Below are 12,214 nucleotides of genomic sequence, written 5' to 3' on the forward strand. Positions count from 1 at the left end.
TATTTCACACAGTTATAATGTTGAATATTTTACTTTATTAACATGTTTTACATTATTTTACGCTCTTTAGTTTTCATTGTTGTGAAACGTTAAAACAAGATGCTATTTTTGGGAGCTTGCAGTGTCGCTATTAGCAACATAAGATGCAGTTCCGGCTACAGCGCGGGGGCTTATGGGAGAAGTAGTTCCTAAAACAATCGCTTTTAAGCTAAAACATAAATGTAATAATTTACAAAATCCCTTTGAACAATTAACAATAATGAGGTTTTATAGAATATAATTTTTAATTAAAACCACTGCAGTGAATAAAATAAAGTGATAAAATTGATTAGACAGTAAGCCGATGTCATTGTGGTAAATGTAAGGAGAGTGGAAGGGGAGGAGCTTCAGTTAAATGGCGTCTGGTAGTAAAACTGCAAAGTTTCAGAATAAAAACAAAATAAACATTCAATCTTATAATCAGTTATTTAATATTACTGTGATTCTTATACCGTTTATGATTTAATTAGAGTGATTGATTGTTGAATTGTAGCTGTGTGTGTGAGAGAGCCTCTTGGTGACTTTAATATGAGATGAATGAGAGCAGAGCTGCAGGCCGAACAGGTCAGAAACACTTTTAATTCACTTTCATTATTTACAATAATCAACCTTTATCGTCATATTTACTCTTTATTCATTTATATTTTAATGTGTAATAGATAAATGTCAGATTATAAACCTCCAATAAACACAGCTATGTAAAAGCTATTGCTAATGCTAACAGATTTAATCCAGTCACACTGCACAAAGATTCATTGATTATTTATAATGTTTCAAATGAATTCAAGAGTTTATTAAATGTTGTAAATAATCAAAGTGAGTCATTAAGTGAGGAAATTGCTTTGAAGTGGATGGAAATAAAGTTTGGAATTTGCAGCTTGATTTTTATTCTGCAAAAAATCTTGAAATCAAAAACAAAACGTAAATGTATAATAAATCACAAATATGTTGTTTTAATAAAATCCTTTTTATTATATATGCAGGTTATTAATATTGTGTTTTATAGGGTTGCTTGCACATTTTGTTGTATCCTAAAATACAAAAACACTTAAATAAAAAACACTTAATAATAATAATAATTATTTTTGTACTTTGAGATGAACATGTAATTTACTGTTCAGTTTGTGATTGAGCCTGAAATTCATGACTGAGTCTCATTAACTTCACCTACAATTTAGTATTTTGATGCTTTCTGGTGGCTGAGAGAAGAAATGCTTAAAATGCTGCACCAGTAAAGCGTCTCCACATACACAGCAGGACCAGTTTAATTCTCTAATAAATGTTATAATCACTAAACTCTGCTGTAATAAAGAGTTTAAATTCTGATCTCTGTTAAACGTTATGAAGGAAGAAGAAAACTCACGGCCATCACAACATATTTAACGTTTCCTTTAATGTGTTTGATTTATTTGTGTTTGATCTTTATTGTAGTGAATATGTGATCAGCGTCACCATGACATCAAGGTTTAGTAAGACGTACTCAAGGAAGGGAGGAGAGGCGAACTCTAAGTTCGAGGAGGTGTTTGCTAACAGAAAGGCTACGCTCAGCACTAAATGGGGAGAGACCACATATAAAGCTCAGCTGGGTTCTAAACGCCTTTCCCACTCGCCCTCCACGCCCGACATACTCAAAAAGCCCCGCAGCCTTGACCATGACAACTCCAGCGAGGATCCATTTAGCTTTGACAGTGATGATGAGCTGAGTTCCACGTCCAAAAAGGAGGAAACATGTGAGACAGACCAGCAGCTCGAGGGAGAAGGAAACACGGGTACGATCCAGACATGCATTTATTTATTTATTTATTTATTTATTTATTAGTGCAGAAACGTTTATTTCCTTCAGCTGATTCACATGCTTTACATTTTCATCATCAATAGTTTTAATGTTTCCTAAAGTTACAATATAAATGTTTGTTTTGTAATTTCTGGATGGTTCTTATTCTTAATTATTTATAAATTCCTTTATTTGTGTTTCCTCTAGTAAATCTCGTACAAAGTTCTTCTGCTTCAGTTAGAAACAGAGAGAATATCTCACCTGTGAACTCAACTCCTCTGAGGAGAGTTTTGGTCGATAATTCAGTAAATCACACAGAAAAAGATTTTCCACCTGAACCTGGAACTGAAGCACCTGCACAAGAGTCCAAACCTCCTGAACAGGAAGTGGGAGAGGCAAAATTGGCTGAACAGCCAGTTGAATTTGAGCTGCTTCCTCTGATTAAATCAGCGAGTGATCGCGTGTATCGACGAGCCAAACACAAATCAGAACCGGAGAACTCCCAGAATTCCACCAGTCCTGTTGTATCTGCAGAAACCAGTAGCAGTAGCTTTGCTGCCTCTCCAATTTCTGCACCAGTTCGTTTGCCGTTAAGCCTGACCGGGGCCGGGGTGACCGGGGCCGGGGTGACAGGGGTGGCCGGGGCCGGGGTGAAGGCATCAGAAGTTAAAGGGCGTGGTCGTGTGAGAGATTACACAGTGTTGCTTCCGTCTTGTGTGTCTGTGTGTAACGTCACCATACAGGACTCCATGGAACGTGGGGTCGAGGAGTGTGTAAGTACCACGCCCACTGATCTTGGAGACACCGGAACATTCCACAGGAGAACCGACCCTCAACCTCCCAAGTACAGCAGGTAAACATGAACGTGAAGGTTTGTGATCTTGAAGTCAATTAAAACTTGTAGCAGTTGGATGGAGGATAGCGCCCTCTCTGGTAGAGATGTGTCACCTGGTGGAAGAACTGTAGCTGCAGCTTTAATTTTCTCTCTCTCTGTCTCAGGTTTCGACCCACCAAGTCTAAGTTGGAGTGTAAACTGGAATTTTTTGGGTTTGAGGACGGGGTGTGTGAGGGCGAGGAGAGTGAACCTGGTACCAGCTATAAGATTAAATATTTTGGGTTTGATGAACTGAGTGACAGTGAGGAGGAAGAGGAGACGAGTGGAAAGAAGAAGAAGAAGATGATGATGAAGCATGATGCAGTGCAGATACAGACGGGTTCAGTGGATAATTCTCAGAATCTCATTTACACAGGTACAGTATATAAAACACACACACACACACACACACACACTCCTTTACAGATTCTTTCTCTGTCCTCATTTAATCATGATATTAAGGGGGGGGGGGGGGGGGGCAGGGTTGGGGGGGCAGTATGGCTCAAAGCAGATCCTTCACATCACCATGGATTAAGCTGCAGGTCTGATGATGGGATTTAGAGAATAAACACACGTGCTGTGAGCAGTTAGACTCTCAGTATTGCAGCTTTTTCTGTTTGTTTTTCACTTTCTGTGTAACAAAAAAAAAAAGTTTTCATGACAAAATGAAAATTCTGTATGAAAATTACATTGTCTAAGTAGAACGATACATAAAGCACCTCTTTACATCACACATGTGAAAACCTTAAAAAGAAATCTGATGTGTTCATTATTTAGAATCTTTATGTAACTGATGTAACCCTAACTTTAGATTTCAGGAGAGAATTATCAGTCAGTTTTAAAGAGCATTTCTAAACTCTTTTCTCACAATCTAAGGTCTAAAAATTAAGCATAAATCATAGATTCTTTTTCTGCATTTAACAAAATGTTCCCTATTTTCTAGATGAGGTTTTGTAAGTTAAATCACTGTGATCATCGACAGTATTCTCTCACCTTCAGCTCGTACCTGTAACTCAACCGGCATGTTTTAGCAGAACATTTATAATGTCACAGTTTTAATTCTACTTATTATTTCTCTTCTGCGCGTGTGTGTCTGTCTGTCTGTGCACGTGCGTGTGTGTGTTTCAGATCAGGAATGGCAAGCTGAAACCAACTCTGCAGGATCAGATTCTCAAAAAGACCAAACAACAAAACAATCAGACCAAGTGAAAGAAAGCAGCCGCAAAATGATTAAAAAGGTACTCAATTCTTTAACGGTTGACCTTAGACTCAAACCCTGTTAATCTTAGTGTAGCGTGGTAGTGAGGTCAGAATATTGATCACACCAAAATTTCAACACCTTTCTTAAAAGACTTTGAGTTTCATTGTTACCACAAAAATTATTGCATTAATATAATTATTTTTCCTGTCAAAACCAACCATGTCCACATATTTATATTCATTATCTCTGTGTTTGTGTGTTTTTGTGTGTGTTTTTGTGTGTGTTATTGTGTGTTATTGTGTGTTATTGTGTGTTATTGTGTGTTATTGTGTGTTATTGTGTGTTATTGTGTGTGTGTGTGTGTGTGTTACAGTCTCATGCTAAAGCCGTGTATAATGCTCGTCACTGGAACCAACCAGAACCAGAGGAACCGGCCCCCACATCCCTCACCACCACTGTACCTGTGCGTATTCACCTTCTATCTCGTTGATTAATTTTTGCTAAAACACAATATTACATTTATAGAAGTCTCTACTTGTCTGTTATATAAAATTTTATATACACAAGTTTTTTTTTCTGCATACAAAATATTAAATGTAAACAACTCCAGATCATGTTCATGAGCAGTGGGGGGGGGGGGGGGGGGGGGGGGGTTGCTTTTGCACCTTTTACTGATAACAGTCTGGATAGTCATTTGGATAATCTGGATAATCTCAGAGAACTCGATGTCCTGAACACAAGCTGAAGCGCGGACTCATCCGACCACAGCACACCTTTCCACTGTGTTTCGGACCATCTGAGATGAGCTCAGGTCCAGAGAACTCTGAGGTGTCTCTGTATAGAATTGATGTATGACTTTTTTCTTTGTGTAATAGAGTTTCAGGTTGTGTTAGCGGACTGCATTAACATTACAATTAAAATTTACAACGTCCTAACATTTTGGTAAACGTGGTTTGTATTTATTCAGAATTATTCATTGTTACATAGAATTCTCTGTGTTATATTTTATTCACTTTGGAAAAAAACGTTTCTTTTTCCACATCATTACACGTGGGGAGAATTAACGTACAGTTACCATGTGTGTAGTGGTGCATTTTCTATGTGAATGTAAAGCATCGTTTATCAGGCTGCGCTAGGGTAAATATTCATGACCATTTGGAAGGAATTTAGCACCAGTCCATCAGACACCACAGGCGTTTTAATGTTGGGTGTTAGCAGACTCAGCTCAGACCTGGAAAAGCTAAATTTTTTTTTTAATTTTTTTTCTCTTACACTCAGCAATACACTGAATTAAAACATTGGATGGGAATTTACTGCTCCAACTCCAACCTCCATCACCTACTGAGTTTTTGTTGATTATTTGGCTTTATTGAATTATCAGGCTAACAGGGTTTAGTAAATGAGCTGTAACTGCTGTTGGAGAAAATTAATCACCACCATTTGGAACCCAGACCAATCAGAATCCAGAATATAATAGCGCTGTGCCGTTCAGGCCTTCGTTAACCTTTAATATGTGGACATGTTTAAAATGACTCTGTGTTTAAAGTGTGTGTGTGTGTGTGTGTGTGTGTGTGTGTGTGTGTGTGTGTGTGTGTGTGTGTGTGTGTGTGTAGAAGCTCAGTGTATCGAGTGTGAATAAGGAGGCAAGCAGTTTAAAAGATGACGGGGTGTTTAAAGCCCCCCCACCTCCACCCGATGTACCCAAATCGGTGACCAAACCCACCGAGACACGTCAGGACAGCACCACTGGACACAAGGAGGTAAACAAAGCATGATGGGAAATGCATTCTAAAACTTTATTTTTAAAATCAATACAGTTTTATAAAATAATAATAGTAACTATAAATAACTATAATAATAGTAATAATAATAATTAATATTGTTATTAATAAAAGGAATGATAATGTAACACTAACAAAATAAAAATTATGATAATAACAACAATAATAATACAATTATTAATAAGAATAACAATAATAATAAAACAATAACATTAATAACAGTAGTAATAATAATAATAATAATAATAATGCTGGTTAACCAGGTTTTATAAATGAGCTGTGGTCTCAGCGGGTCTGAGCTGGTTTGACATTATTGGGCGGGTGGTTCAAATATTTTGGCTCATTGTGGACACTCATATACCCCCTCACACAGAAGTACACATACACATGATTGTTTCCTATACAACTGTAAAGTTTAGCTGTGTGTGTGTGTGTGTGTGTGTGTGTGTGTGTGTGTGTGTGTGTGTGTGTGTGTGTGTAGTTGTATACAGTGGTGCAGCAGGTGAAGCATTTTAATGACGTGGTGGAATTTGGAGAAAATCAGGAGTTCACTGATGATTTTGAGTATTTGGAAACAGGACTGAAGAGCACGCAACACCTACACACTCGCTGCCTCAGGTAATACACACACACACACACACCTTCACACTAACAAACACTCACATACACACACTCATCTGTACCCACCTAAAATGGGGACTACATGGCATACAGGCGCCTCTTTCTCTCTCTGCTTATTGAAGAGAAGAACCTTGGCGAGCACTGCTTGTGTTTCCATTAGTTATTTTAAGTAAAGGTGAAGCTGCTTCTCATCCTGAGTGCAGTAAGGTTTATTTTTTTTGTTTTGCTGTAATATAAGTAAGTACACACACACACACACACACACATACACATACAAGGTTGCCTGGTCTGAACCTGGACTTGTGCAGTGACATGCACAGATGGGATCAGAATTTGGTGTAAACAGCATGAATCCAACCAGGTCGTGATGTGATGGTGTGTGGAATGTTTCTTGATATTGAGTCCTGATCTTGGTTTGAATGGAACAGTCTATCTAAACATTGTTGCTGAACATGTGCTTCCCTTTATTGTAGCGTCTTCCAGCATGAAGTTCCATGAAATCTCGAATGTTTAAATATTCATTATTTTAGCATCAGTTTATTATTTGGCTGCAGTCTGGTGGGTGGCATCAGCCCTAACCCTAACCCTGGCATGAACCATTAAGCGCACAGACTGCTTGTAAACGATCCTAGTGTGGAGTGTCCTGTGTTTCGTCTTATTTTATATTTTGTTTATTTTTTATTAATTGAGATGTGTGTGTGTGTGTGTGTGTGTAGTATAATCAGTTTGGCATCACGCTGTGCCATGCCAAGCTTTCGTATGCACCTGAGGGCAAGAGGAAAAGTAGCTCAGGTGTTTAAGATGCTCAGTGACGCTCCACAACATCCTGTAAGTATTTCATTACTGACTCCTCTCACTGTAATGGTGGATGTGGTTTCTCTATCCAGCAGAGAGAATAAAACTATACACATACAGTCATGTGAAAAAGTTAGAACAAACCATGAGAATCTTTGTCTTTTTGAACATATTTAAACATGAACATTTGAGCTTCATTTGAACCGTACTGAGAGATGGAGCTTATAGAACTAAACAAAAGTTATATAATGACTTTTAAACACAAGTTGAAAAATGTAATAAATAAAAATGGAAGTGTATAAGTTAGGACACCCTCACATTTATTGCTACTTAAAATGTGTAAAATTAGAATCAGGTCACCACATCAGCTGTAATGATTAGAGCATCGTTAGAGGACACTGGAGTTTTATTTAAACCTCAAACATTAGTTTGGTTTGCTCTTGATTGTTGCAGTGAGTGGTATCATCATGGTGAGATCTAAAGAGCTTTCTTAGGCCTTCAGAAAGAAGCTTGTAGATGCATATGAGTCTGGGAAGGGATTTAAAAAGATCTCAAAACAATTAGAAATCAGCTCTACCAACTGTGAAGCATGGAGGTGGAAATGTCATGGTTTGGGGCTGCTTTGCAGCAGCAGGGCCTGGCAAGCTCTCCATTATAGGATCCACTATGAATTCTTCACTGTATCAGAGGGTGCTTGAGAAAAATGTAAGACCATCTGTCCAAAAACTTAAGCTGAAGCGGAGGTGGACCATGCAACATGCCAACAACCCAAAACATTCCAGTAAATCCACCAAGGAACGAATCAAAAGAAAGAAATGGAGAGTTCTGGAATGGCCAAAGCCCAGATCTTAATCCTATTGAGATGCTGTGGGGTGATTTGAAACGGGCTGTGTATGCAAGAAACCCCTCAAACCTCACACAGCTGAAGAAATTCTGCATGGAGGGAAAAACTTTCTCCCAGTCGATGTCAGAGACGGTAGAAGGTTATAGGAAACGTCTCATTTAAGTTATTTCAGCCAAAGGGGGAAATAAGGTTATAGGGTGTACTAACTTTTTCTTTACAATACATTTCCATTTTTGTTTATTACATTTTACAGCTTGTGTTTAAAAGTATTTTTTTTAGTTTTATTAGTTTAGTTCTATAAGCTCCATCTCTCAGTACTGTTCACATGAAGCTCAAATGTCCATATGTTTAAATATGTTCAAAAAGACAAAGGTTCTCATGGGGTGTCCTAACTTTTTCACATGACTGTATATTTTATATTTGTAATGTACAGTATTTAAATGCTATATTTTTTTGTATATTCTCAGAACCTGGCACTGTGCACGGCTGCACTGCTCTATATCTTGAGTCGGGACCGACTGAACATGGACCTGGACCGAGCATGTTTAGAACTGATGATTCGTTTGTTGGAGTTGGAACAGGATGATTCAGTGAATCATGACAACAACGTCAAGGAAAAAATACAGAAACTGTGTGAGACGGTGCACAACAAACATCTGGATCTGCACAACATCACTGTGAGTCATTTACACCGAATCATTCACTGATTCAACCTGTATTTACTATTCACTCTCTCTTGCTCATTTTTTTAATTCAGTGGTGCTTTATTGGCATGACAGATATTCACATTTATATTCCCAAAGCTTTAATAAAGAAATTGACATGGTAAACAGGTAAAATAGATGTAATTATGTAGTTAAGCAAGGAGAGATTGTTATATTACATAATAATAATAATAATATAAAACACAATTCCAGAAAAGTTTCTAAAGCAGTGACGTGTAAGAGCTCAAAGCTCACACAGATTATATATCATGTACAGGAGATGGTGAAGGACTAAATTATTTACATTATATATCCTAAGAACTGTTCTTTTTGAACTGATTAATTCTCTCCTGAAGTTTGGAACACAGTGGTAATCTCTACCCCATCATTGCTTGTACAGACTGATCTTTTGGTGGATCTTTTATTCCCGATCATGATTCCCTCACCTGGTACCAACTCACCTGCTCATTGTAATAGTCTCTCTCTCTCTCTCTCTCTCTCTCTCTCTCTCTCTCTCTCTCTCTCTCTCTCTCTCTCTCTCGCTCTCTCTCTCTTTCTTGAACTCATTTTTAGACAGGGCACCTAGCAATGGAGACGCTTTTGTCTCTGACATCAAAGAGAGCGGGAGACTGGTTTAAAGAGGAGCTTCGCTTACTGGGAGGACTGGATCACATCATAGATAAAGGTTATTACACACACACATGCACACAAAAACATTATTAGTATTAGTGTGTAGTAGTGCTGTGTATGACATTATCTTTATTCTAATAAGGTAAATTCTTTGAAGCCTTTACAGGGCTCTAGAGTGCGCACATGCGACCTAATTTCTCAATGGTGCGACTAAAAAAAATCTCAGGTCGCACCGGTGCGAGCAGCAGTTCAAGGGGAAAAAAGTCTCCGCTACTCTGAAAGTTTTCCCGTGGTTCAACAACAGACACACATCAGGCCCATATCATGGTCTAAACCAATCAGAGACAGTGAAGGGCGGGACAATATTGTATCGGTGATATGTGAGCGACATTCAGCTCAACAAATCAGAATGCAGCACCGGACGTTCAGTTAGTTTAGTTTTGTATATGAGACTCGCCGGACGGCCAAAGTATAAAAGTTCGGTTTCTGGAGCTAGGCAGTTTAAAGTGTTGTAACGCTTACTGAAGTCCTGACTAAACCGTTACAGTGAAGTCTACCTTGTCGTGTGCTTTTATTCCCACACATTCATCACCACACAGCAAGAGACCCGTAACAGTGGTGAGCCGACCCTCTAGTAGCAATAGGCTAATGCTAGCGGTTAAGTGCGACGATAGCGAAAGTAAAAACACAATAATATTTTCGTTAAGTAAAATATTAAAATAACTAAAAGACAGTGAAGTGTTAGAATACATGTAATCAAAATACACAATGAGTGCACCGCAATCGATTTTGGGAATCTGTGTAAAAGATCCAGTAAAGCCGATAATATAATGCACTGCATTTAAGATTACACTCTAACACTAGAGCCCCATACACACACACACACACACACAAAAAAAAAAATATATATATATATATATATACATACATACATACATACAGTGTATCACAAAAGTGAGTACACCCCTCACATTTCTACAGATATTTAAGTATATCTTTTCATGGGACAACACTGACAAAATGACACTTTGACACAATGAAAAGTAGTCTGTGTGCAGCTTATATAACAGTGTAAATTTATTCTTCCCTCAAAATAACTCAATATACCGCCATTAATGTCTAAACCACCGGCAACAAAAGTGAGTACACCCCTAAGAGACTACACCCCTAAATGTCCAAATTGAGCACTGCTTGTCATTTTCCCTCCAAAATGTCATGTGACTTGTTAGTGTTACTAGGTCTCAGGTGTGCATAGGGAGCAGGTGTGTTCAATTTAGTAGTACAGCTCTCACACTCTCTCATACTGGTCACTGAAAGTTCCAACATGGCACCTCATGGCAAAGAACTCTCTGAGGATCTTAAAAGACGAATTGTTGCGCTACATGAAGATGGCCAAGGCTACAAGAAGATTGCCAACACCCTAAAACTGAGCTGCAGCACAGTGGCCAAGATCATCCAGCGTTTTAAAAGAGCAGGGTCCACTCAGAACAGACCTCGCGTTGGTCGTCCAAAGAAGCTGAGTGCACGTGCTCAGCGTCACATCCAACTGCTGTCTTTGAAAGATAGGCGCAGGAGTGCTGTCAGCATTGCTGCAGAGATTGAAAAGGTGGGGGGTCAGCCTGTCAGTGCTCAGACCATACGCCGCACACTACATCAAATTGGTCTGCATGGCTGTCACCCCAGAAGGAAGCCTCTTCTGAAGTCTCTACACAAGAAAGCCTGCAAACAGTTTGCTGAAGACATGTCAACAAAGGACATGGATTACTGGAACCATGTCCTATGGTCTGATGAGACCAAGATTAATTTGTTTGGTTCAGATGGCTCAAGCATGTGTGGCGGCAATCAGGTGAGGAGTACAAAGATAAGTGTGTCATGCCTACAGTCAAGCATGGTGGTGGGAATGCCATGGTCTGGGGCTGCATGAGTGCAGCAGGTGTTGGGGAGTTACATTTCATTGAGGGACACATGAACTCCAATATGTACTGTGAAATACTGAAGCAGAGCATGATCCCCTCCCTCCGGAAACTGGGTCGCAGGGCAGTGTTCCAGCATGATAATGACCCCAAACACACCTCTAAGACGACCACTGCTTTATTGAAGAGGCTGAGGGTAAAGGTGATGGACTGGCCAAGCATGTCTCCAGACCTAAACCCAATAGAACATCTTTGGGGCATCCTCAAGTGGAAGGAGGAGGAGCGCAAAGTCTCGAATATCCGCCAGCTCCATGATGTCGTCATGGAGGAGTGGAAAAGCATTCCAGTGGCAACTTGTGAAGCTCTGGTAAACTCCATGCCCAGGAGAGTTAAGGCAGTTCTGGGAAATAATGGTGGCCACACAAAATATTGACACTTCAGGAACTTTCACTAAGGGGTGTACTCACTTTTGTTGCCGGTGGTTTAGACATTAATGGCTGTATATTGAGTTATTTTGAGGGAAGAATAAATTTACACTGTTATATAAGCTGCACACAGACTACTTTTCATTGTGTCAAAGTGTCATTTTGTCAGTGTTGTCCCATGAAAAGATATACTTAAATATCTGCTGAAAGGTGAGGGGTGTACTCACTTTTGTGATACACTGTACATACATACATGAATAGATATACTCTATTATTATTGTTATAATTTTTATAATAGTGTACTATAATGAGACTATAATACTATAATTAACTGTAAAGAGCATGGGAAAACCATGGCCGTCAAAATTGTATTTGTGACTGGTTCTAATACATTTTGAATTGAAAGGATGAAAAGCACAATGCATCTATAAAACACATTACATGCCGCAGTAAATGCACTGCCCATGGGTCCCCTCTCCCCACTGCCTTTCAGCGGCAGACAGCAACAAACATCAACAGACGAGGCCATGTTGACCATATTGTTATTTAATCATTTACAAGTCAATATTGCCTATATGGACAGCGAAAAAACAAGTGAACCTGTAAAACTAAG

The 12,214-nt window shown here is 39.0% G+C and overlaps 1 protein-coding gene across 1 annotated transcript in view; it reads left to right on the forward strand.

Moving 5' to 3' along the window:
- Positions 1–441: 441 nt before the first annotated feature.
- The window catches only part of LOC134325033 (wings apart-like protein homolog), a 28,452-nt gene continuing 16,679 nt past the window's right edge, over positions 442–12,214 (forward strand). Inside the window, exons 1-11 of the mRNA XM_063007046.1 lie at positions 442–603; positions 1,471–1,808; positions 2,021–2,666; positions 2,813–3,063; positions 3,816–3,925; positions 4,262–4,351; positions 5,502–5,648; positions 6,151–6,287; positions 7,007–7,118; positions 8,397–8,606; positions 9,207–9,318. Of these exons, the coding sequence (XP_062863116.1) occupies positions 1,493–1,808; positions 2,021–2,666; positions 2,813–3,063; positions 3,816–3,925; positions 4,262–4,351; positions 5,502–5,648; positions 6,151–6,287; positions 7,007–7,118; positions 8,397–8,606; positions 9,207–9,318 (2,131 nt within the window). The 5' untranslated portion in view covers positions 442–603; positions 1,471–1,492. The remainder of the gene's footprint in view (positions 604–1,470; positions 1,809–2,020; positions 2,667–2,812; positions 3,064–3,815; positions 3,926–4,261; positions 4,352–5,501; positions 5,649–6,150; positions 6,288–7,006; positions 7,119–8,396; positions 8,607–9,206; positions 9,319–12,214) is intronic.

Source organism: Trichomycterus rosablanca, chromosome 13, assembly GCF_030014385.1.
Source record: "Trichomycterus rosablanca isolate fTriRos1 chromosome 13, fTriRos1.hap1, whole genome shotgun sequence".
Lineage (NCBI taxonomy): Eukaryota > Metazoa > Chordata > Actinopteri > Siluriformes > Trichomycteridae > Trichomycterus > Trichomycterus rosablanca.